The following is a 26,968-nucleotide window of genomic DNA, read 5'->3' as shown; positions in this document are numbered from 1 at the left end:
CTGCCAGAGCAGCACCACCTAGAGCAGGGCACACAGGGACTCATCCAGCTGGGTTGGAATGTCTCCAGAGAAGGAGCCTCCACAGCCCATCTGGGCAGCCCCTGCCAGTGCTCCCTCACCTCAACAGGGAACAACTTTGTCCTTGTGTTGCTTTGGAACCTCTTCTGTTGCAGCTTGTCCCCATTGCTCCTTGTCCTATCATTGGCCATCACTGAGCACAGCCTGGCTCCATCCTCCTCACACCCACCCTTGATGGATTTGTGCATGCATGAGGTCACCCCTCAGGCTCCTCTTCTCCAAGCTCAAAAGCCCCAGCTCCCTCAGCCTTTCATCACAAGGCAGATGCTCCACTCCAGCATCTCTGTGTCCCTGTCCTGAACTCTCTCCAGCAGCTCCCTGTCCTTGAGCCGAGGTGCCCAGAACTGGACACACTACTCCAGATGCATTCACACCAGTGCAGAGCTCTTGGATGTGAAATGAAACCACAGGATTTTCCTCACCAACTGCAAGAACCAGGAGTAGCAAAAAGGAAGAGGGATGGTTTCTGAGCCAGCACTATGGCTTTTTTGGTCAAATTATCTCATTTCATTAATTGATCCCAATATTTATGCATTTTCCCACTGCAGTGCAAATATTGTTAGAACATGCGATTTCATTACTCCTCAGAAAGAAGACTTTACAAGATGCACCTGATGAGTCACCTAAAGATTCTGCCAGCTCATTTTCACTTTTTTATCCTCTAATTCATTTTCTGTCTGCAGCTTTTTTCAATAGCTCCAGCTCTCTGACGAGCCTTGCCAGTTGGGGGGCTCCTTTCTGCAAGCAAGGCTCTATTCTTTGCTGGGGATTTCATTCACGCTCTCTCTGGCCACCTTGGAGCAGCAGCCAGATTTTGCTCTCATCTGCACCAGCGTGGATCCAAAGTGTCTTCACTGGAGCACAGAGAATGACTCCAGCTTCGTGCTTGATTTGTGTTAGACTTAGATCCACTGTCTCTAAATATAGGCAGCCTATATGTGGTGGGTCTCCTGTCATCGATGATCTTTCATTTACATCAGCTTTGCTGTATATTACAGAATGCCAGGCTGGTGGGGGCTGGAAGGGCCCTGCAGAGCTGCTGCAGCCCCAGCCCCTGCTCCAGCAGCTTCCCCTGGCTCAGGGGGCACAGGAACGTGTCCAGGTGGGGTTGGAAACCTCCTGAGAAGGAGCCTCCACACCCTCCCTGGGCAGCCTGTGCCAGGGGTCCTTCCCCTCAACACCAAAGGACTTTCTCCTTATGTTTAAGTGGAACCTTTTGTGTTCCAACCTGTCCCCTTTACTCCTTGTCCTGTCACTGGCCACCACACAACACTGGCCCCATCCTCCCCTTTAGTTATCTGATTAATACTTTAGAGTTAATGAGGTCTCCCCTCAGCCTTCTTTTCTCCTGAATAAACAGCCCCAGGTCCCGCAGCCTTTCCTCCTCACACACATGTTCCATCCCCTCAGCATCTTGGTGTCCCAGCACTGGCCTCTCTCCAGCATATTTCCAGAGGGATGTCCCAACCTCCTGATACCCACCATTTAGATATTTATAAATGTTAATGAGCTCCCCCCTCAGTCTCCTCTTCTCCAGCCTGAACAGCCCCAGGTCCCACAGCCTTTCCTCATCAGGAAGATGCTCCAGTCCCCTCAGCATCTTGGTGTCCCTGCACTGGCCTCTCTCCAGCACTTCCCTGTCCCTCTGGAGCTGGGGAGCCCAGAACTGGACACAGGACTCCAGATGAGGCCTCAGCAGCTCTGGCAGAGCAGAGGGGCAGCACAACCTCCCTGGCCCTGCTGCCCACACTCTCCTCAATGCCCCCAGGCTGCCATTGGCTTCTTGCCCACGAGCCCACGTTGCTGCTCATGGGCAGTTGATTCTCCCCCAGCACTGCCAGGTCCCTCTCCTGGAGCTGCTCTCCAGCAGGTCACCCCCAGCCTGTGCTGCTGCAGGGGGTTGTTCCTCCCCAGCTGCAGGACTCTGCCCTTGTCCTTGTTGAACCTCAGCAGGTTCCTCTGTGCCCAGCTTTCAAGCCAGTCAAGATCTCACTGACACTACTGGCTCAAAACTACGTAGGGGTTTTACTACCATTCAAATCTTGGTGTAAGACCCAAACCTGCTCATACATGGATTTACACTAAAGAAGCTGGGAGGACAAAGGGGCTGGGGAGCTGGAGCACCGTTAACATATCCCAGTCTCCACCCAGCACCCTAAGCAGGCAGCGATGGACAAGTTCCTCCAGCCTGTGGCCATTGCACCCTTACACATCGTTCATGGTCATGGAGGAGTCAGCTCCAGGATTGTTCACAAGTGCTCCCAGCACCAGCATTGCAAGACACTGAACTCATGGATGAGATCTTTGTCCAGCCTTCCCAGGGTTCTGGCTTTGTCTATGAGTTTTTAAAGGAAGAGATGCCATTTGGCTCACTGTCTACAGCAGAGAGCTTTAAACCCCTGGATTCAGGAACTGAACTCACTTACAGAAAAACACGATGTGCTTATGGTGTTTAAGGAAAGGTATCAAAGATTGCCACAACCTAAAGACAACCAAAGCTGTGGTAAGGAGCTGGAATAGCTCTCAGGGAAGTGATATGATCTTTGATTGCCAGGACATTCATTAGCATTCCTTATTTAGCAGCAGAATGGCAGCTTAGAGAGAGTTTTCAATAGAAAGTATTTATTTAAAGACTATATCCAGCCCAAATCTATTAGCTAACACCTGCCACTACACAAACAGTACAAAGAGTACCAGCTATTCCTGAGATCAACCTCCCTTCTGTTACTAAAGACAGGAAGATTTCAGGGATCTGGACTCAAAGATGGGATTTTTTTCCCCCTCTACACAAAGTTTCACCTGGATTAGAAACCTGTGTTTACAAATTGTTCCCCTCTTGCTTACAGCCATCTCCAACACTGCTAAAAGAAGCAGCCAGCTTCCCCCTGCAGCAGCTTTGTTGGCTGAGCCAGACCACCTACGACATCCCTCAAGTTGGCCTCGGGCATCTAAGGTCAGGAGAGCGCTGACAGATTCACACCACCTACTCCCTTTCCTTGCCAGCAACCACCTCCCTACAGTCAACAGAGACACAAAGGCAGATTTGATGTTGGGAATCTGTAATAGATGCTCTAACACTTCCCTCCCTCGACTGTGTGTGCCAACAGGACCCGAGACCCTCTGCACAATGCGGTGGTAGACGTTGGAATGCTCTTAACTCCAGGGGTGTGTGCTCTGGGTATGCCACGTGAGGAACAACTCTACAGAGAAGAGCCCTTCCTGATACTAACCTGGGGGGAGTGGCTGACACCCCAGGAGGCTGTGCTGCCATTCAATGAGAGCTGGATAGAGGGCTGGGCAGAGAGACATGTAATGAAACTCAACAAGGGCAAGTGTAGAGTGTTGCATCTGGGGAAGAACAACCCCAGGTACCAGCACAGGCTGGGGAATGGACTGTTAGAGAGCAGGAGAGGTGAAAGGGAGCTGGGGGTGCTGGTGGGCAGCAGGATGAGATGAGCCAGCAACGTGCCCTCGTGGCCAAGAGGCCAATGGCATCCTGGGCTGGATGAGAAGGGCTGTGGGCAGGAGATCAGAGAGGTTCTGCTGCCCCTCTGCTCTGCCCTGGTGAGACCACAACTGGAATATTGTGTCCAGTTCTGGGCCCCTCAGTTGCAGAAGGACAGGGAGCTGCTGGAGAGAGTTCAGTGCAGGGCACAGAGATGCTGGAGTGGAGCATCTGCCTTGTGATGAAAGGCTGAGGGAGCTGGGGCTCTGCAGCTTGGAGGAGCCTGAGGGGTGAGCTCATTCATGTGCACAAATCCATCAAGGGTGAGTGTGAGGAGGCTGGAGCCAGGCTGTGCTCAGTGATGGCCAATGACAGGACAAGGGGCAACAGGGACAAGCTGCAACAGAAGAGGTTCCAAAGCAACACAAGGACAAACTTGCTCCCTGTTGAGGTGAGGGAGCACTGGCAGGGGCTGCCCAGATGGGCTGTGGAGGCTCCTTCTCTGGAGACATTCCAACCCAGCTGGATGAGTCCCTGTGTGCCCTGCTCTAGGTGGTGCTGCTCTGGCAGGGGGGTTGCACTGGATGAGCTTTCCAGGTCCCTTCCAGCCCTTGGGACTCTGTGATTCTGTGATTAGTGTCAAGTGACAGTGATGACTCCAAAAAAAAGAGTGTTAACTTCATTCAAGATCCCTTAACTGGTAGTTGCACAGGCAGACAGGCTATGAGAGGTAGGAGCCATCCCCTGTCACTGATGTTAGATACCTACTGCAGCAAATTCTCTGAATTTCCTTTATATCAGCAGGCAGAAAACAGGCAGTTTGACTCATCACAACTAGGTGACCTGTGCTGCAGCAGGGCTTGCTTCCCTCCATCGACTTTGAGATGGAACCTACACAATTAACTGTGGCTCAACCTGAGCGTGGCTCAAGAAGTCTGTCTGTAAAGCTGGCTGATGTGACTAACTCTGCCTGCTAATATATATGGAGTCTGATGTCTGGCTTCATGAATACACAGAGTAAAGAAGGTAACATAAACCACTGGTTCCACTTACTCCTCACCACTGGACGTTTGACAACCCTGCTCCTAGTAATCTCTACATTAAAAAAGGTTTTAGCTTAAGGAGATGAAGCTCAAATGACCCAATGTGTGGGATAAATCCCAAAGGGTACCTACACCTTTTCTGCCCTGAACCTGGCACTGAAAGAAATCAACAGAAGAGGCACCAGAAGCCATTGCTCCTCTTGGATACCAATGGAAAACTTCTTCCCCATCCTAAGCATCGTTGAGTCCCAGCATCACCAGCTGCTGCCCACCTGCAGGACCAGAAAGCCTCCAAACACATCCACACGTTGCAGAGCCTTGGCTGAGACACTCACCAAGGTGAGCACCTCTGCCTTGGGAACTAGACTGGAAGCCACAAGCAGTTCCAGTGCAATACACACATTTACACAGCTACAAATCCAAGTGTAGGTGGAACCAGAATCAAGTCCCGACTGATAAAAAAAGATAGCACTTAAATAACACTTTGCAGCTTTGCAGCACTCAATAAACATTAACTAATTAATCCTCACAGCATTCTGCTGGAAAGATTTCAGCAGAGTAAGAAGCACTCACTGAAAACCACTACTTGCATCAGGGTTGGAGAAGGGCTTAGTGCTGCTCCATGGTTTAAAGCCCAGCTTTGGAAATCAGGCTTGCTAATCCAACTTGGTTGCTCCAGATGAGATTTGTTTCAGCTCAGGAGCTCGTGAGTCCAATTTGGTTTGTAATCTAAACCTGGATTTAGATCAACTCTCTTAATCCTCAAGTGATGAGATGAAGCAAAGCCTGTTTGTAGCTGAGGAAGAGCATCAACGGTATCATTTACAGAATCACAGAACCACTGATGCTGGAAAAGATCTTTAAGCTCATGGAGGCCAATTGTTGCCCCACAGCCACGGTCACCACTAACCCCTGGCCCTCAGCCACAGCTCCACAGCTTTGGAGTCCCTCCAGGGATGGGGACTGCACCACATCCCTTGGCAGCCTGTGCCTTCTTCAGGGAAGAAATTAATCCCTATCTCCAATCTAAACCTCCCCTGCTGCAACTTGAGGCTGTTTCCTCTTGTCCTGGTGCCTGTAGCTCAGGAGCAGACTGACAGCTCCCCTCCAGCCACAGCCTCCTGTCAGGGAGTTGCTGAGAGCAAGCAAGTCCCCCCTCAGCCTCCTTTTCTCCAGGCTAAACAACCTACAACACTCCTATTTAAGCTCCCTTTTCTCCTCTGAGGGTCTGAAAATGATGCCCAAAATGTTTCAACCCATCTTAGTGCCACAGAGAATGCCTAGACTGCACAAGAGAAGATCCAGCTTCAGCCCTTGGAGGAGCAAACGGGCTGCAAGCAAAGGAAGCAGCAGGACAACTGATCTATCTACGTTTTATTGTCTCCTGCAAGAGACCAGAGAGGGGGGAAAAAAGTACAGTTTACTGCAAATGGACCTCTTCTCTCTTCATCAACACTGTTAAGAAAAGCTATTATTCTCCAAAAGGGATGCTGTTTAGACTCTGATAGATTCATTGTTCTCTGCTGTGTCTGGGACAGCGTGAGCAGCTCTTCCCGCTGCTAACATGATTGAAGGAAGAACACAGTAATAAATATATGCCCATTAAGCTGGTGAGTCTCTTTTCACTTCACTGATACTAATGGGGAAGAAATGAAACAGTTTCAAAACAGCAAGTTGCCAAAACTGCATTTGGAAAGGCTGAAGAGTGAGAAGTCACAAGTGACACACCACGGCTCCTGCTCCGCCAACGCTTGCGGGAAGGGGCTGGCTGGAGAATAGCAAATGTCTGTCTCCAAGGGACAAGTTCACAAAGCTGCATTTTGCCTCTCACTACAGATCATCCAGTTTGGGGTTATTTTACATTCCTCTTTTAATTTGTGCCTCCCAACCACCCCCTCATGCTGAAGGGGTGAAGCTTTCAGGGTGGAGTTTCGAAGGGTACGACATCAGGTCATAGAGCTGTCTGGCTGCTGTCTTGTTTTCTAATAGAGATTGTCACATCTCAATGTGCCAGAGACAAATGAACAGAGAGAGTTCCAGCAGCAAACAGAGGGACCTGTGTTGGACCAGATGATTTCCTGAGGTCCCCTCCAGCCTGAATTAACCTACAATCCTTCAGCAGACAAAGAGGAACATCCAGGTGGATCAAAAACCTCAACAGTCGTGGAGCTGTAAGGATTTTAGGCACAAAGGATCCACAGCTCAAGATGTTTAGTCTTGGTCTTATGAGGCATGGATTAATTTTGTACCCCCATCACAGACTTATCTCCAGCAGCTCAAGCTGGCACGTGGCTGTGATACCCCAGCATCCCTCCCCATCCTAGGCACTGCGCTCCAGCCCCGACCTCGTGCAGACAACAGAGAGCAGACAGAAAACACAGGGAGCTGTTCAAGTCAGGGAAAAAAAAATGAAGCATTTTGGGAGTGGAGGAAGGGAGCTTTGGTTTTTATTAAGAGCAGCTCTCTGAACCAGCTGTGCCAGGGCAAGCCAGCAAGGAGGTGGGAACACATGGCCGGGAGGAAAGAGACATGGCAGTGCCGACTGACATCAGCTCACGCTGCCATGGCATCACACTTTGCCTTGCAGTATTCTGGGCACAGAACAAACTTGTGGCAGTTCACACATAAAGTTGAAGGAATGATAAATTTAATAGGTGCCATCTTTATTTTTGGGTGCACATTTAAGGGTGGAGTCACCTCCATTAAGACCAAGCGCTGCATGTGGACGAGGGTTGCACTCAATTAATCACAAGAGGGTTTTAAACCTCTTACTGGCCACGTTCCTGGCATTAACAAAACTAACAAAACCTTGGACAGAAAATGCATCACTCCCTCTCCAGAGCCCTTGTTCAAGTGCCCTGAGATGATTCTGCTATTCTGTGGCTCTTTACCTCTCTCTGCTGGCAGGACCACAGGGAGAAGCTTGGGACCGAAGGGACAGAGGGGAGGCAGGACAATGAACATTCATGGCTGTGTTTCTTAAGACTGTATTCTACTTCTTGTCTAGATGCTAAGTTTTGAGGATAGAGTGGTATGAATCTACAAATGGGGTGAATCAGGGCTCTGATCCCCTCTTGCTCATCAGCCTAATATCGCTCCAAATATTGAACAGCGGCAGCCGAGGCTGCCGCTGTTCAATATTTGGAGCGATATTAGGCTGATGAGCAGTGATATTAGGCAGTGACATTCAGCTGATAGCTTAGGAGCTATTTCTACCCCAATTTCAAAGGCCAAAATGATTCAGCACACAAGGGAAAGGACACATTTTGCTGGGCATGCCAGCAGTGTAGTCAAAAGCACGGGATTGCAGCAGGGAATTCTAGCTAAGAGAATAAAACCATCTCAAGCCACTCGTGGAGGGAGGTGGGGGGGAAAAGCTGAAGCAAGAGCAGTCTGGAGCTCCTCATGAGATCTCCCCAGCTCTGCTACCTTACTGCTGGCCTCCCAAGGCACATTTTGGGTGCCTGAACACATCATTCTGTGCTGTGTGAGTTTTCCTGCGGCGCTGAGCACAAAACCCACACAGTCAAAAAGCAGCTGTGTCATAAAGCCGGAGTGATTTCAGTCTCTCTGGATCTGATAGCCACCCAGTGCTGCCTCTCTTTAACTTTTACCACTGCTGACATGCCAGCATCAATCTGTTCCTCCAATCTGTGCTGGTCTGTTGGACAGGTTGGGAAAGGGACTCGCACACATACACAGAGGACACAGATGCAATCCTCCAAATTAAGGGAAAAGAAGCCTGAGGATAAAGGACAAAAAGCCCTGCTTTTGGTACAACCCTTTTGGTTTGAGGCTAAAGCTCAGCACCAGAGCCTGAGGAAACATCCTCTTTTAAGCAAGTTGGCTCCTCATCCTTGTTTATCAGGCTGATATTTTCCAGCCTTTGTTTTTATAGGAGAAACTATTCCCTCGAATGAAACCTTTTTACTCCAGCGGAGATTCCCTCCAGGAGGCAGTTTGGGGAATTGCCTGCCCTGTTTAGAATTGGATATGTTACAGTCTATACCTTCTGCTGCAAATTGGCTCCCAGTGCACTTGTGTGTGTCATTTTCACCTACCCACTCGCAGATCGCACCAGGCACCGGAGCTCCGTGCACGGGGCCGGATCCTGCCCACCTCGGGAGCCACGGGCAGAACCCGGCGTTAGGAAGGGCTTAGAGCAGTGAGCCTTGGAGCACATCCCTCTCTTGCAGCAGAGCAGTCTGTAAGGAATGCAAGCTAAAAGGATAATGAGAGACCACTTTGGTGAGGAGCAAAGAGTGTGGGATGGAGAGAAGGAATCCTTATAGAATCCCAGAATGGTTTGGGTTGGGAGGGACCTTAAAGCTCATCTCCTTGCACTCCCTTGACACAGGGAGGGACATCTTCCAGTAGAACAGCAGTTTATGAGCCAGCAGCGTGCCCAGGTGGGCAAGAAGACTAAGAGCATCCTGGCTTGGATCAGCACTGATGTGGCAGCAGGAGCAGGGCAGGGATTGTCCCCTGTGCTGGGCCCTGGGGAGGCTGCAGCTCAAATGCTGTGTTCAGTTTGGGGCCACTCACTATAAGAAAGACATTAGAGGTGCTGGAGGATGGTCAGAGGTGGAAAATGGAGCTGGGAAGGGGCTGGAGCACAAGGGTGCTGGGGAGGGGCTGAGGGAATGGGGGTGTTGAGCCTGGAGAAGAGGAGCCTGAGGGGAGACAGCAGCACTCTCTGACACTCCCTCACAGGAGGCTGCAGGGAGCTGGGAAGTTACTCTTCTCCCAAGTAACATGATGAGAGGAAAGGGTCTCACGTTGCCCAAGGGAGGTTGAGGTTGGAGCTGAGGCAGAACTGTTTCCCCGAGAGGGGTGTCAGCCCTGTGCCAGGCTGCCCAGGGAGCTGGGGGAGTGCCCAGCCCTGGAGGGATCCCAAAGCCGTGGGGCTGAGGTTCTGAGGGCCATGGGTTAGTGGTGGCTGTGGCACTATGAAGAGAGGGGTTGGGCTCAATGAGCTTCAAAGTCTTTTCCAACTGTACTGATTCTATGATTCAATAACACAACAGTACCTACAGAGCTGGAAGAGATGGCAGATAAACAACAAGTGAACCAGTTCCCCCCATGAACTCGAATCCTACACATTTCCTCCTTCCTGTCCCCCCTCACCAAGGATCCAGTGACTTTCTGGCTTCCTCTGGGCTGGGGAGATGAAAGGGGATACACACTGTCAGATGACACACACCAGCACTTCAAATGCACTTAGACCCTGCAGAAGGAGCCGAGTGAAGGATGCTGATGGATGCGGTCACCAAACAGACCCAAACTCACCAGAGTTCTCTTGAAGCTTCCACAGCTTCAAATCTGTCCTTCAAAACCATCATAAGAAACAGTTTTGTGTTCAACCAAGCAGTCCTGGATCTCTGGAGTTCCATCACTCAACACACAGCCACCCAAATCCTCCCCCACCAGGAGACCAAACCTCCCCAAGGCTTTCAGGGAAGCTTTGTCCTCCGAGTGTGTTCTCCAATCCTGTTCAAATACCAAACCCAAACGACCAGGAGAACAGAAATACACCCCAAATGGTCACACTGCCAAGAATATCTTTTTATTTAGAGAAAAATTACGAGATCCTACGAGCCTGTCAGAGAAGGGGCTTAATTACAGAGCGGGGTGTTTCCGCCACACAGGATGGCTTTGGCTGGTGGGGTTTTAATAAGTGGAAACACTCGACTCTACATCTGATAAAAAGCAAGTCTGGCTCAAAGAAAAAGTTGTGGAAATAAGCTAAAGTGAAAGGGTGGAGGCTGGAGCATGCTTTCTTGCTCCAATACGTAGCACTGAATAAATCCTTATGGAGCAGCTATCCATCCATCTGCTTTGCTGACTCCATCATTGATACATCTATGATAAAAATCCAAGTCTCTAACGTAGGAAACAAAACCCTATCGTTTCCCTCCATAGAAAGCCACCAGCAGTCTAGCAGCTATTGACAGTTAAGAGATCAATTCTTCATTTTTGCTAATGACACCCAAGAAATAGGTTTTTACCACCCTGAGTTAATGGTCCTCAAGCGAAATCGCCCCGGCGCTAGAGCGAGTACAGGAGCTATTGGATGAGTGTGAGAGACTTGAAAGTGGAAGAGACTGAAGTGCTGGCAGTGCTGCTGTCCATGAATCATCTCTTGGAGAGTAACTGGAGCGAAGAAGCATTCATTCTGGAAACTGGCTTAGAGATGGTCACAGGGAACTGGAGCAAAGTGTGGTTAGGGCACTTTGGAGAGGGCATTTTCTTTAGATGATTATGTGTCTCCAGAAGTTTGGGGGTTTATTTTTTGCTTCAGATCATCCATAATTGTTCCTTTTCAGCTCATTTGGAAAAACCTGCTCTGCAAATGCAGAAAGACTCACTCTACAAGAACCCTGTCAAGAAGATACGTGTGGAGGAGATACTTGACGTTACATAGCTTTAGGCTTTGATATTTTCCATTTTCCCAGGCAGTGAAACCATCTCAGCAAGCCATACAGACCGTGCTGAGCTGTTGTTATGCTTCCAGCTACTGCCTGCCATCCTTCATGAGAACCACCAATTTCTGAATGAGGGAAGATGAAGAAGGGAATTTGAGCACTGTCAAACACGTCGCACCACAGAAGTGGATCGGGCGGGAGATTAGCGGAACGACTCTGTCAAAACAACTCGTCTGCTTGATCTCAAAGCTGATATTTGGGGGGTGGGGGGAGGTGTGTTGGGTTCTTAGAAAGCTAATGCATTTCAAACTCTGCCTAAAGTGTTGTTTTTAAAGGCTTCTGAGGTGATCATGATGCCCAGCAGCCCATTCAGGCACCTCTTTGTGCACGTGCTCTACCCAATCCCTGCCTGAAGAGCCCGTTACAAGGGCAGCAATTACATCTCTAAGAGGCTCTGGCAACCAAACCTTAAACAAAGAAGATAAAGTTGAGTGAGTGCTTGTCTCTTGAGTGTCACATGAAGTTCTACCCAGCCTTTTTGATGAGCAGGAAGAGTGCATTAGCCTCTCTCAGATACAATGGCACTGCCACGTCAGATGAGCCAGTTCTCTACTCCAGCACACGCTTCTCGCCCCCAGTGAACACGAGGTGGTTGCTTCTGCTCCCAGGGCAGAAGAGTGGTAAGAAAAGAGGAGAGAAGAACTAAAATCAGCCCCAAATCAAATCACCTCTCATCTGCTGGCCTCCTGCCAGCACGTGGCAGCTTCATCAGCTTCATCAGAGGGGTGTGTGTGTGTGACTCTCAGTTATCAGCTACAACACAATCAGACGTCTGGGTCTTTTATCCCAAGCCATGCCCTTGAGCCCCAGCGTGGCATCTCTCCAGAGCTGCAGCAAATCCCTTGCTCAAACCAGCACTAAAACAACTGCACATTGTTAATGCCTCGTGGCCAGAGTCCATCCTGCAGGTAGCGGTGCACAGAGCAAAGAAAAAGCCATCAAAATGGTAAAACGTCACTTGGGGAAAGCAAAACAGAGCAAAAAATGTATGCTCCAGGTGTCTTTGGTTCACTGGTAGCAAATCTGCTGTGATGCCTGTGTGAGATGCTGCCCCTCCCCCAGAGCAATGGAGTAGCACATGGTATGTTCTGCAAATGCACCAGTAATTAACGAGACACTCACAGCTGTATATATCTGGCACAGTCCTATTTAATTCAGCACTGGCAAGCTTGCCAGCTACCCAGAGCTCCCTGCAAGCTCCCCTGCACCTTCCCCTCTGCCTCTGGAGCCAGAAAACAACCGAAGCTCTGTGTGCAAGGTTCATGGCACGCACCGAGAGCAGCATCTCGCCCTGTATCCTCCACACAAGGCCAGCAACCACAGCTCTGTTTCCATCACACTTGCCATTAGATCTTCCTCTCCATCTCAGAGAAGGGAAAGAGTATTTGGCTCAGCAACCAAAACCTGATGTCCCCACAAACTTAGCATTCAGTGAGAGCCTGTTTCCATACATCATCTGAGCCTTTGAGTTCTTTGCTAGGAGCGGGCATGGTTGGCAAAGCTGAAAGCTCAGCGGTATTTTGTGACTGCAGCACAGCAGTGAACACAAAGGCAGAGGGATACCACGTGAGCTGCATGACAAGAAGATGCCCCAGGGGGATGGAAGCAACTGATGCCAGTGAAAGACTAAGGAGATCACCTTTGATTCAAAGAGAAAAAGCACCAAGAGTAGCCACGTGTGCCACGATTTTCAATTCCACAGCTTAAAACTGCAAAGGGATGCCCTCCTACAGGAGAAGTTTGCTTCTAAATCCGTGGCTGTGCTGCAGAGGATGAAGATTATCCACCCATTTGGTGGTAATCATGCTCTCACAAGAGCTTCTCAGCAACCACGTTACGAAGCTTCTTCGCCTGCTTCGCTGCAACCACACGCAGGCAAGGGGTTCATTCAAGTCCACTGAAGAGGAGAATTCAGCCCAAAGACAGAGTTTTCAGCTGTCCCTCGAGGAAAGTGACTATCAGAGCCCAAGAGCTGGCCACATCATGCCACACTGGGAAGCTCCCAGTTAAACCAGTCATAAATACCCATTGACCTTCACCCAGATGGATCACAGGAGTGACAAACAGCATTTGAGGGTTTTGTGGCCCAGTTTACCTCTTGTTTCATTACAACCAGCCAGTTCCAGGAGTAAAGCAGGACTGATGCCTGCTGGCTTCATGGATCCTTTCTCCAGGTTAAGAAGGCAGCTTCAGGCGCTTCATAGCTGTGGTTGCTCCCATGCCATTGCAGCCTGGGTGCACTTTCATCTGCATCCAGGTCCCTTCCCTCTTCCATCCCTTTTTAGAGTGGTTGTGCTATCCTGGGTGAACATTCAAGTCTCACAGCCTTGCTGGGATCTACCCACAGCTTGCTCACCTCACCCTGAGGTTTGGTTTAATGAATGCAGCAAAGCACAATTAAATACAACAACTCCATGGTGCAATTCCATCCCAGGCTCCTCCTAAAGTAGAGAGCTACTTTATCCTACAGTCAGCAAAACTACCTCCACCCCCCTAACATCCCTGACACTGTGAGCAAAGTAAATTATGCCAAGATTTTACTACCCAAAGAAATTGTTTTTACCCAGATGTACTGACATTTCTCCAGAAAAAGGCATTTTTGGCATCATTTTCTCCCTCCTCCTCTGCCTCATACCTTTCTTTTACACCCAGAAGCCTCCAACTCGCACAACAAGGTTGGCCTCCTGCTATGTTGTCATGACTGAGGGGGATAAAAAGCTTTTGTTTGCTGTCTCTCAGAGCAGCTCTGAGTGAACTCTGGGTATATCCCAGGCTTGTCACTCTGCAAACCCAAAATGTAGGTCAAAAGTCTGCGTGGTTTGCCACAGCAAATGACTTGCATTTCATCTGCCTGAAGGCAGATGGGAACTGAGTCATCTGCTGCTGCATCATTCTCTGCTTTTCTCCTCTCCCCAACCCCAGGTTCTTTTTCCTCACCGTTAGATTATGGTTGAAAGAATGCAGTGAGATCAAAGGACCAAGGGAGCACTGCCTCATACCACACATGGTGCAGGGAGGGGATATTTCCCCTTGATTTTGTGTTGAAGCCATTCCTCTTTCCCAATACAGCACTTACCACACAAGTAGCCACCTTCAAAAGTGAATGCAAATGTTAATGCTCTTCATTTACCTGCTATGCTTGCCCTTCATTTACCTGCTATGCTTGCCCTTCATGAGAAGAAATCATCACACATGAACAGGGGGGAAAAAAGCCAACCCAGAGGTTATTTGACCTACAGGGTGTGGGAGAAGAGCTCTGTAACATCTCCACCACTGCTTGCTTGGGAGGTGCACTGGTACTTTGGCACAGCTGCTTGTTAGATCTCCCCTGCAGCAGGTTTCTGCTTCACAAGTTTCATGTGTCTGTATAGATGGCTATCAGACTAAAGTCCAGAAAAGGAGACATCACTCAGCCCATCTCTCTGTTCCAAAAGCCACCCTCTTCACAGCAACTGCCTAAACCTTGGTCAGACCTTCCCATCAGTGGGGTTTCCACAGCCTCCTTCAGCTTCCCTCCCAGCAGCAGGAACAGCACCCAGCAGAAAGTGCCACTACTGATGGGATCACCTACAACACAAGGACATTCTCAGGGTTATGTGTAGCCCAAACAACGTTCATTTCCATGAAGAAACAGCAATTACCACAACCAAAGGAACACAGGGGGAGAAGAGGGCTGAGGCATCACAGCTGCTGCTACAAGAACCTACAGGACTGACAGCAAGGTTTCCTTCAGCTAAAGAAAACAGATTACTTCTTGGCTTCCCTTTTCATTGTACAAACACACTTTGCATGGGAGAAGGAAGCAACACCAACTCAGAACCTGCACACTTTCTACTTCACCTAAAAGGCTTTGATATTTGTACTGGGAGCCTCTCGCTGTCGCTTCTGCTCAGCAGCATTTGTAACGTGGCAACTCCAGGAGACCCCAAATGCACTACAATACCCTGGCAGTTGAGCTGCAAGGGACCAGGAGCAACACTGCACAAGCCAGCAGCCACCTGAACAGAGCCAGGATGGCATTTTACCAGTAGACATAGCACAAAAAACCATCCTGCAGTAATGCCTTTGACCCTACACAGACACAGCCTGAACTGCCAACTCAGCCTCCCCACTTTAGCCCAAAGCAACAAGTAGAAATTTAACAAAGGCTTTGCCCTCTTACCTCTTTGTTGGTGACTCCAGGAGGCAAAGTCCCATGCTTGTAATCCTCCAACAACTGCACAGCTTCCTTCAGACGACTCTGCAAACGAAACACCGGCGTGGGTTAAAACGCTTCTCCTGCACTAAAGTGTTTTACTGAAGGCATTTGAAGCCACAGAATTACATCTTCTTTCATGCAAACCTCATGATGGGTCCTTTCCCTCATGGAATCACAGAATGGTGGGGGTTGGGAGGAACCTCTAGAGATCATCCAGTGCAACATCCCTGCTAAAGCAGGTTCCCCTTCATCAGGTCACACAGGAACGTGTCCAGGTGGGTTTTGAAAGCCTCCACAGCCTCCCTGGGCAGCCTGGGCCAGGGCTCCCTCACAGCAAAGAAGTTTTCATGATGTAAAAGGAATAAGGATGCATGGACATTTGTTTTCCTCTCACATTAACCTCTCCCAGTGGTGTCAACATGGAAACTGCTGAGATTGCTGACCTGGCCTTGCCCCCACGTGCTGTCCCAGCACACCTACAGGTGAGGTATGGCTGAAGGGAAAGGCAAGGTAGAAGCCTGCACACATTAAGCATCACCACAAAGAACTCAGTGCCCACTAAAAAGTTACAAGGCAGCAAGTTTTAGGCCAATCTCAGCACAGCCACCCTAAAAGGAGCAGCTCCACTGGAGCCAGCATTTAACAGCACACAAGGCAGCGCAATGGGTCCTGCACACTCAGGGGGGTCGAGTCGAGTATCTGAAACATCCTAACACTTTCACACACTTCAGACAGATCTTAGGGCAAAGCATTGACCTGTGCTGCTGCTTTACAGCGCCTGTTACACACTCATTCAGAGATGGGTCATCCCAACCTGCTCTGTTCTTGCTAAAAACACCCAAGTCAGTCATCAGTGCAGTTAAAGTTAGAATTGGCTGTCAGCAGCCACTCAAATACATCCCTGTGCAAGGAAAGATCTTCCTCACTGTGATAAAACACAAGTTCTCCCCAGTAACAAGCAACAGAACAAGAGGAAACAGCCTCAGGTTGCACCAGGGGAGGTTCAGGCTGGATATGAGGAGGAATTTCTTTGCTGCCAGGGCTGTCAGGCATTGGAAGGGGCTGCCCAGGGAGCTGCTGGAGTCACCGTCCCTGGAGGGGTTTCAGAGCTGGGTGGGTGTTGCACTGAGGGCAATGGGCTGGTGGGTGATGGGCTGGGACAGAGGCTGCACTCCATGGGCTTAAAGGTGTCTTCCAGCTGAAATGATTCTATGATATGGTTTCATGTGCTCAAGGGGTCATAGGAGCGCTCAGCCATCCACCAGTCTGTCAGAATCAGCAGTTTCCTCCCAGAACAGTTACTTGTATATAAAGGAAGATAGAAAAGTTGAAGCAATCAAGTTCATATAGTAATGTCAATAATTATATCTCATCATGTCATGAAATATATATCATCATAGAGTCACAGAATGGTGGGGGCTGGAAGGGACCTGGAAAGCTCATCCAGTGCAACCCCCCTGCCAGAGCAGCACCACCTAGAGCAGGGCACACAGGGACTCATCCAGCTGGGCTGGAATGTCTCCAGAGAAGGAGACCCCACAACCATACACTATAACATATAGATATTTCTTGAAATGAAAAAGAAAACCCCACAGGGCAGAAGCAGACAGGTAGAAAAATGCTTTGATTAGTCCAAACTAACGAGGAAGAACTCAGGGTACAAAGAGCAGCCTCGCTGGGGTTAGAGCTGCTCATCCAAGCCTGCAGAAAGCACCACATCACCGAGTAATGGCTCCCAAATATTTGAAGCCAAACAAATCACTCAGCCAAACATGTTCAAAAGCCTCCTGCAGGTTATCTGTCATCCAGGATGACTAACATCGACTTGGGGCTGGCATTTCTGATCTGGATCTGTTGCTGTGGCAGCTTTTGTAACGTGAGTGGTGAAGGACACTTCAGGAACACTCAATGTGTTGTCTGAAATAATGTGTAGTGTGATGGTGGCTCATCTAAAGCCCTGTGGGCTTAGTGTAATCGTGTGGAGGCCCCTGGTTGTCACTGCAAGCCCTGCTCTCACAAGCCTCCTGCAAACCAGGCAGCGTCCCTGAGCTCATTACAGCCTCCATGGGATCGGCTGCAGGGAAACTACTTTTCTCCCTTTCAAGCAAACATCAAAGAGTACTTTGTTGTTTCCTTGGAAGCACCAGCAGTTAGGCCAACCTAAAAGCAGCAATTAATGAAGGACTATTGTCCTTACAACATTCAACAGGCCAGACATATGGGAGAGTGGCAATTCCTTCAGTTTGCAGAGGGAGCGGGCTGGGATGGGATCCACACTGGCTGAGCTCACATCATCAGTGCCCTGTCATTTCCAGCCCTGCTCCTTTATCTATTTTATCTATTCATTTTTGCACTGATTAGCACCTACTCAGCAGAAGCCATGCACCAGCACAGGCTGGGGGTGACCTGCTGGAGAGCAGCTCCAGGAGAGGGACCTGGCAGTGCCGGGGGAGAATCAACTGCCCATGAGCAGCAACGTGGGCTCGTGGGCAAGAAGCCAATGGCAGCCTGGGGGCATTGAGGAGAGTGTGGGCAGCAGGGCCAGGAAGGTTGTGCTGCCCCTCTGCTCTACCAGAGCTGCTGAGGCCTCATCTGGAGTCCTGTGGCCAGTGCTGGGCTCCCCAGCTCCAGAGGGACAGGGAAGTGCTGGAGAGAGGCCAGTGCAGGGACACCAAGATGCTGAGGGGGCTGGAGCATCTTCCTGATGAGGAAAGGCACACTCTTCTTGATGCCCCCAGGCTGCCATTGGCTTCTTGCCCACGAGCCCATGTTGCTGCTCATATTTAGCTCATTATCAATTAGGACTCCCAGGTCTCTCTCCTGGAGCTGCTCTCCAGCAGGTCACCCCCAGCCTGTGCTGCTGCAGGGGGTTGTTCCTCCCCAGCTGCAGGACTCTGCCCTTGTCCTTGTTGAACCTCAGCAGGTTCCTCTGTGCCCAACTCTGCAGCCGCTCGAGATCCCGCTGAATGGCAGCTCAGCCTCTGGGCAATCAGCCAGTGCTCCCAGTTTGGTGCCAGCAGGGAACCTGCTGAGGGTTCCTCTGTGCCCTCATCCAGGTGGTTGATGAAGATGTTGACCCAGACTGGCCCCAGAACCTGTGGAACTCCACTGGCCACAGGCCTCCAGCTCGACTCTGTGCCATTGCTCAGCACCCTCTGGGCTCTGTCATTCAGCAGTTCTCCATCCACCTCACTGTTCACTCATACAACATCTCCCCTAAGCACCTTCCCAACCTCTCACTGCTTTCACAGCCAAGGCTGATGAGGTTTCTATGGATTCAGGGATCTTCAGTGGATTTCTCCTCCAGCTGCTTGCTCCAATCCCTTGAAGCAAACTGCCATCATCCAAGTCAACATAAGAGACAAGCTGTATGTACCTAGCAACAAAGATGTGTGTCTTAGCTTTTAGACCCCTTCTCTTCTGCATATGTATGCTAAGCCCATCTTAAAAACTGAACTTATCTTCATAAAAGATAATAAGCAAGTGATAGAGTGAATATATGAGTTCTTTCACGGAAGGAGCTTGTACTCTTTAGTAAGTGCATCTGAAAAGTGATGTACCACTCCTCCAGAAGGGCTGGAAGAAAAGCTGACCCTGAGAAACTGGCACATGTTATGAAACCCAACAGACACGTGGCCATGCTCTTCTGGTCAGGCTCAAATTGATGCATGGCTCTGTAGCTGGAATAAGCAACTACAAGAAAGACCAGTTAAGAGTGTTGGTTGGTCTAGATTGACCTGCTTCTGCAAGGGTGTTGGACTGGATGGTTGGAAGGTCTCTTCCAACCCCTACCATTCTATGACTCTATGATCATCAGAGAACTATGGAGCACTGCAGGCATGACAAACAAATTGGGTCTTTAATCTGTTTCAGGCCTTTGAAGAAAAGTAATCACACAAGATCACAACAGGACTTGATGAGTTGCTGTGTGACCAGCAGCTTGGTCCTGCTCTGGGTGGGTGGTTGGACTGGATGAGCTTTCAAGGTCCCTTCCAACCCTTAAGATTCTGTGATTCTTGTTGCTGCTCATGACAACCCCTTTCCCTGTTGGCCTCACTGGTGTTTAAAACCATCATATTAGGCAAAAGCTATTACCCAACACCAGTATCCATAAAATACAATTGCATCATATTGCAGACAGCCCGATAATCCAGAGGTGAAAAGCCAGACAGCTGAATGACTAATGACTGCAGATCCAGGGAAGACAACCCTCCTTGCCTCCAAAGCTAGAAAACAACCCAGGAGTGCCAGCACAACATTCTGAAGAGCCATTTGTGCTCATTATTGCTATGTGTTTTTGTCACTGAAATTACCTACACTGCGTGTCTTGCAAATGATCTCCTCAGAACAGCATGTAACTCTGAATGAAACACTGCAAGGAAGAGATGAATGGGTCTGTGTTCTATTTTTTTCTCCTTCTCTTGAGGAAATCTTTAGTAGTTACTATAACAACCCTGGCCAGATCCCATCTTGTTTAGTATGGTAACAAACAGAAAACAAAAAAGCCCCATTTCGCTTTGAAAGGAAAAACCAAATCAAGAGTCTTCATGAATTTCTTCTTTCAGCTCTGTGGGGAGAGAGGGGAACTTGCACAAAGAAAAGCCTCCCAGACTAACACTGCTGCTGGTTCCCTGGGCTGACGAAAGAGTGGGACTGAGAAAGCAAACAAAAGGGTTAAGTGACCACACTAAGAGGCTTTTCACACGGTTTGGAGGTGTTCAGGTGGTTTTCATGCAAAAACCCCCAGCCTCAATATTTTGCTAGTGGAAAGACCTGGTTGCCTTGTATCCCTTTGAGAAAAATCAAGCAGGTTCTTCTAACCAGAGCCTCCAAAAAACAGGAGACAACTTCCCATTGCAGCTCCAAATGCCAACCAGCTTCCCTCCCTTTTAGCACCATCCAGCCTTATTATGAGAGCTGATAATGTCTAAGATTACACTTCATTTCCATCTCTAGAAGGGGAAAAAAAAGAGAAGAGGTCTATCTACAAGGTTGTGCTACTGTTTCAATATTTATTGTTGCTTGGTTTCTCTGCTGTTGTCTGTAGGAAGAGGTGTCACTTGAGTTTTTACAGCATGACTTAAAAATAAAAATGCAAGTGCAGTTTTTACAGGGTGTTTCATTCCTTTCATACCCCTTTCCTCACAGAAACCAGAGCATTTCTAGTGGTGGATGATGGGGTCTCAGCTCTCACAATAGGGTGCTAGACAGACCATCTGCACCTAGAGGATGTTCTCACAAACCCAAGCCCAGAAGCAGTGCCAGGGATCTACCAAGCTCAGCAATTCAGAAGCACCAACTCCACACTCAGTGCTCCACCACAGCAGCCTAAGCCATGTCCACCTGGGAGGAAACACTACCCAAGAAAAGCCTTTGGGTAAAGCCTCATGCAGAATGCACATGGAAAACAGCCAGTTGTTGAATCATACAATCATCCTGGTTGGAAAAGACCTTTAAGCTCATCGAGTCCCAGCCCTGCCCTCACAGTGCCATGGCCACCACTACCCCATGGTCCTCAGCACCTCAGCCCCATGGCTTTGGGATCCCTCCAGGGCTGGGCACTCCCCCAGCTCCCTGGGCAGCCTGGCACAGGGCTGACACCCGTCTCAGGGAAACAGTTCTGCCTCAGCTCCAGCCTCAGCCTCCCCTGGGGCAGCTTGAGGCTGTTTCCTCTCATCATTACTTGGGAGCAGAGCCCAACCCTTGGGAGCAGAGCCCAACCCCCAGCTCACTGCAGCCTCCTGTGAGGGAGTTGCAAAGAATGCTCTTGTGTCCCCTCAGGTTCCTCTTCTCCAGGATGAACACCCTCATCCCCTGCCCAGCCCCTTGTGCTCCAGCCCCTTCCCCAGCTCTGTGCCCGGCTCTGGCCACGCTGCAGCCCCTCAGTGTCCCTGTGGCAGTGAGTGAGGGGCCCAGCACTGACACAGCCCTGGAGCTGCAGCCTCCCCAGGGCCCAGCACAGGGGACAATCCCTGCCCTGCTCCTGCTGCCACCCCAGTGCTGATCCCAGCCAGGCTGCCCTTGGCCTTCTTGCCCCCCTGGGCACGCTGCTGGCTCCTGTTCAGCCCCTGGCACCAACCCCCCCAGGCCCTTTCACTGCAGCAGTTTCCAGCCCCTCTGCCCCAGCCTGGAGCTGCCCAAAGGCCTTGGCCATTGCCTTGTTCAACCTCATCCCATTGCCCCCAGCCCATGGCTCCAGCCTGGCCAGAGCCCTCTGCAGCCCCTCCCTGCCCTCACACAGGTCTATACACCCAGCCAGCTTCACGTCATCAAACTGACCGAGGGTTCACTCAATCCCCGCATCCAGATGATCGATAAAGATGTCAAACAGAACAAGCCCCAGCACTGAGCCCTGGGGAACACCACTGGTGACTGACTGCCAGCTGGCTTTAACTCCATTCCCCACCACTCTCTGGGCCTGACCTTCAGCCAGGCTTCCACTACAGCTCAGTTCCCTAAGCCCACGAGAAGTACACAACGAGCTACCACTGATCCACGAGCCTGAGGTTTATGGCTATGGATGTGCTACCAAACAAGGCAGGAGCCTGCATCAGCATGGCCTCTGGTGTAGTTTTGATTCAGGCTGCCCAGCCTCTGCAAAGTGATTCCTGGGCACAGTCTTGGAGTTACCAAGGGCCAACACAGCTGCCAGTGGGCATCTCGTGGAAACAAAGAGTGTTCAGCTGCATGGCACAGGCCACATCAGCTGGCTGCATGGCCAAATCCCACTACCTGACCCAGTTTAAATCACCCAGCTTAGATTTAACCCATAGGTTTGAGCACAAAGACCTAATGCAACCTGCTCTGCCCAGCCTCAGGCCAACAGGCATTGACTCAGAAGGTCGCTTCCCACAGTACATTTGCAGGACTACATCAGCAGAATGCTTGAGTAGAAAGAGTTGCTGAAGGAGGAGGATATTATGGGCTCAGTTTGGCACAGCAAAGATAGGAGAAAGAACAAAACCAGAGATGCCAGCAGGAAAGTAGCCCACACCACACCGAGCTGATGGCTGTCCCTCGTGGCCACCACTCCAGCAGCCTGGTGGGATAGAGGACAACTGCCCTCAGTCCCATGAACAATTGCACACATACACATGGGTCAGACACCTCTTGTACTGATTTTTCACCTTGCTCACGGGCACACTGTTTCTGTCTGAAAGATCTGTGCCTTGTCTTCTCTTGGATCTCAACTGATGCCTACACATGGCTTAGAGCTGCCTCCAGAAACCCATATGTGCACATACAGACCATAATAACAGTCATTATGCCAGTAGCACTACAACATTACTGTTACAGAATCAGCAACAAAAAAAGAAAGAGAGTCATGTTTTGCATCCAAGGCTTTTAAGAGGAAAGCCACTGCTGGGACAGGGCATGTTGGAACCATTTGCTGGTACAGGGCACACGGCGAGGTCTCGAGGCTGTGGTAACCCAGTGCTGATCTGCTGTGTGCCTGTGAGTTTCGCTGCCTTCAGTTTGGACCAACAATAACTGGCACATGATCCAAAGCAAGAGTCCTCTGGTCAAAGACACTGAAACATTCACAGTGGGATAGGGGAATCCAGCTGTGCTCTGCCATCAGCAACACGGCAGCTTCTGGTTTTGCCTCCCTACCCCACGGATGATCCATACGGCAGACTTGACTCCAGCTGGCCCTATTGTATTGGATCTACAGTGACAGACAACAGGAGCCAGAAACTTTTTGTTCAAGTAGAGCCAGCAGATGTGACACTGAATAAACACAGACAGTCAATCTGCTGAGTAAGAAGGTATCATTCATATAAATAACATACATCTAATCCTGCTTCCATTTTAAACCCAAATATGGGAATGCAAGATGCTCGGCGCTCTGCAGCTTTATGCTTTGAACAATGAGATAAAGCAAAGGCATAGATAACACTCAAACCCCTTCAGTTTAATTCTTAGGTCACTTTTTGCTGTGAATTATTACCAGATCCACAGCTTTCTCCACGAGGAGCTTCCCACAGAGCGTTAACAGTCTGTCCAGGCTAACGTCAGATGGGATGAGTTAGCCTTAGCAAAATATCTGCTGGTCCCTACTGCTTCTCCCAATGGACCTTAATTACAGAGCAATTAAAAGTATTATTCCAATCATTTTAACCTCACACATTTTGCAAAAGAGGCATTCCACCCACTGAGGGCTTTCTCATGGTCTCAGCGTCAGGACTTCTTGGGCCTGACCCCTGAAACGCCACATTTCCTGCTTATTGGAAAAGGGTGCAAATTTGCAGCTGCCAAAAGAATTCTTTCATGAGGGAGCCAGTAATGATACGAATGAGGAGACAAGGAAACCCCCTCTTGAGAGGTTACATGCAATATTGACACCGAGTCAGTGCCTTGTTTCAACCTCGTGTGCGCTCAGAAAGCAAAAGAGAATCGGTATGTTTGATACAGATAATTATTCTACCAGAACCCAGCAGAGATAAAACTGGAGCAACTGGCTTCCAACAGCCCCTGCCACGTGCCTCACACCAGCACACGCTTTCCTTTTGCAGGTTCACACACTTGCCAAGTACAGCTACCACATAATCCAGCACTGGCTCTGCAGCCCCTGAGGATTAGTGCTTAAGAGCCTCTAAAAGACAAGGAAGTTTTTAATTGTGTTACGAGCCTGTTTTGCTGAGAAATAAATGAGGGAGGGAGGATTGGCATTGAGACTAATTCTTTGCAGTATCACTGTGCCTCGTTTCCCCTCTCAGAGGGATCACTTCATCCTTTCCCCAAACGCAGCCGCTGGTAGGACGCAGCGATGGCACACACGGCAATGCAACAAGGATGTTGGAAAAGAAAGACATTCTTACACTGCCCATCGGTTTTTCTGCCATGGGATTAACATCCATCCTCACTACAGACTCGTTTATGCACTTTCTCTTTTCTTTCCATTTGCTAGAGAGCTCCTCCAAGACAAACAGCAATGTATTTGTTGCCCCAGAACCCCGGGTCTGAAGGATGCGGCCATCTGTCAGCGGGAAGGAGCTCTGCTTCCTCAGCAAAACCTCTCTAGATTTTCATTTGCCACCTAAATTATCAAAGGAAAACCAACAGCTTTTAGTTGGATGTAGATACAAGGTATTTTAAAGCACAAGATCAGATCTACAGAGCACAGCAAGCAGGACAACCATCAAAGCAGCTTTGGTGCTCCGAGAAGGGATTCCTGTGACATGTGTTTCGTGGCTATTTTGCCAAGAGACTTCTCCAGAGGACAAGGGGTGATGGGGTGAAGCTGGAACACAAAAAGTTCCACTTAAACATAAGAAAAAGCTCTTTCAGTGTTTGAGTGAGGGAGCCCTGGCACAGGCTGCCCAGGGAGGGTGTGGAGGCTCCTTCCTTGGAGGGCTTCAAGACCCACCTGGACACGTTCCTGTGTGACCTGATCTAGGTGACCCTGCTTCTGCAGGGGGGTTGGGCTGGATGATCTCTAAAGATCCCTTCCAACCCCACCATTCTTTGATTCTGTGAAAGAGGACTCTTGTAGACTTCACAAGATGTTCTGCAGAAGGTCTACTGAAGCATCACTATAATCAGTTCAGATTTCACCCCAAAAAATGGACAGAGGGCTTTTCCTTCCTTGGAAAGCCACTGAGCCACTCCTGAAGACCACGGAGTTCAGACTTATGCTTATCAGACCCCATAAAAGCACACTAAACCTCCCTTGTTTGTTGAGGTTCAGCTTGGGGTACAGAACTGCTTGAGGCACTCAAATCTTGACAACTGTCTCCAGGATAAACAACTGAGGCCACTTGGATTTTCTTCTTTCCCCCCCCATTAAGTTTCACCTTCTTAGAAGAAGCTCCTCAAAAGGTGTCTGGACAAATTAACTTACACCAGCTGACAACTCTGTATTCCCAGCCTCACCAACCTCTTCAAAAGCTTCTACCAATTTGAAAAGGTGGTAACATGAAGGTAAGAAAAGCACTGAGACAAAGAGGGGATCATCTCAAAGTTCAGAGCAGGTACCTAACTCACAGGCAGCTTACCCAGGAGTCCACACACCCTCTGTATTCAATGGAGCATAATGAGCAAGATAATTACCCTTGAAAGACAGATTCAGCCCTTAAGAAGTAAGAAAATCACAAAGGAGAGGAAAAGGGAGCCTCTGGGGATCCGAAGTGTTGTTTGCATTCTAGCATATCATGGGATCTTAGAACCATCCCAGTTGGAAAAGACCTTCAAGCTCATTGAGTCCAACCACTCCCCAGCACTGCCACAGCCATCACTAACCCATGGTCATCAGCCACTGCTCCATGGCTTTGGGATCCCTCCAGGGATGGGGACTGCACCACAGCCCTGGGCAGCCTGGCACAGGGATGGACAGTCCTTGGGGGAAGAAATTGTTCCCAGTCTCCAATCTAAACCTCCCCTGGGGCAACCTGAAGCTGTTTTCTCTTGCTCTGTTGCTTGTGTCTTGGGAGCAGAGACCAACCCCCAACTGGACACCAACTCCTTAACAACTGTGTGTGAGTGTGGATGTGAAGGGCTTTCCTCCCATTCTGAAAGATCTCCCTGGTGCTGACTGTGACTGTGGGGATGCTCAAGGGAACAGAGCAAGTGATTTGTCTGAAACAATCTCTCCAGAGCCGTTTCTCTACAGTCCTGGATGGGAAAGCTGAATGTCCTCTCAAAGAGCATCTCTCAGGACGTGACTCCTCAGTCCCTCACCAGGGGCTCATGAACTTCCCTGGTGCAACTTGAGGCTCTTTCCTCTTGTCCTGTCACAGCTCAGAAGCAGAGATCAATTCCCCCTTGGCCACAGCCTCCTGTCAGGGAATGTCAGAGAGGGCTCCTGTCTCCCCTCAGCCTCCTCTTCTCCAGGCTCAACACCCCCATTCCCTCAGCCCCTCCCCAGCCCCTTGTGCTCCAGCCCCTTCCCCAGCTCTGTGCCCGGCTCTGGCCACGCTGCAGCCCCTCAGTGTCCCTGTGGCAGTGAGTGAGGGGCCCAGCACTGACACAGCCCTGGAGCTGCAGCCTCCCCAGGACATGCTTCCATCCTCTTTAAACAGCAGCTCTAACATCTGCAGGGTGCTCTGCACCCTCAGCTAAGGCTGTGATTTTCATTACCCTTTATCACAACCCAAAGCTGCCTCCTTGGAACTGCAGCATTCTTTTGCTAGCAGGTTGCCTCTCCAGGCTGAGCTCCAAAATGAGGTTGGTGGCTTTTGAAAATAGATCTCAGACTTGATCTCAACCTGTGCTTTTACAAGGCAAAGCATAACCTTCAGTTTGCTGGGGTAAGAACAGACGCTTCATTGTCTGCAGCTCTCCCGGGCACACATACAAAAGGTACTCATGAGGAATGACATGATACTTTTTAGCCTTATGTTTTGAGGGGTACAAAAAAAGCAAGCTGATTTAGAAGGAAGAGATTATTTAAAGCTGTATTGGATCTTTTTCCCCCCCCCTTGCCATCACTGTGCAAGGAACTGGGCTCAATTCAGCTACAACGAGCAGTTCAGCTCCCCGTGTCTTGGGAACTGCTTGCACATGTGTTTTCATCTTACAGTACCTCACCTCACAAAACAATAATCATTAAAAAGATGAAAGGGAAAGGGAACAGCAGCTGTTCATCACTTAAAGCAAAATTCCTCTAAGATACCCAGCAGAAATATTTCTTCTAAAGGATTCCCCACAACTCTCCGTCGGTGTGTTACGAAAGCAGAGCAATGCAACAACGCTGGACAACACTCAATGAAGCAGAAGT

At 49.6% G+C, this 26,968-nt stretch overlaps 1 protein-coding gene across 2 annotated transcripts in view; it reads right to left on the bottom strand.

The window, feature by feature from the left end:
• The window catches only part of SFXN5 (sideroflexin 5), a 120,224-nt gene that overhangs the window by 78,915 nt on the left and 14,341 nt on the right, over positions 1 to 26,968 (bottom strand). For both annotated transcript variants that reach the window (XM_061993721.1, XM_061993722.1), the window contains one exon: positions 15,214 to 15,291. In XM_061993721.1, the coding sequence (XP_061849705.1) occupies positions 15,214 to 15,291 (78 nt within the window). The remainder of the gene's footprint in view (positions 1 to 15,213; positions 15,292 to 26,968) is intronic.

Source organism: Colius striatus, chromosome 3 (genome assembly GCF_028858725.1).
Source record: "Colius striatus isolate bColStr4 chromosome 3, bColStr4.1.hap1, whole genome shotgun sequence".
NCBI lineage: Eukaryota > Metazoa > Chordata > Aves > Coliiformes > Coliidae > Colius > Colius striatus.
This window is presented reverse-complemented; position numbering and strand designations above follow the sequence as displayed.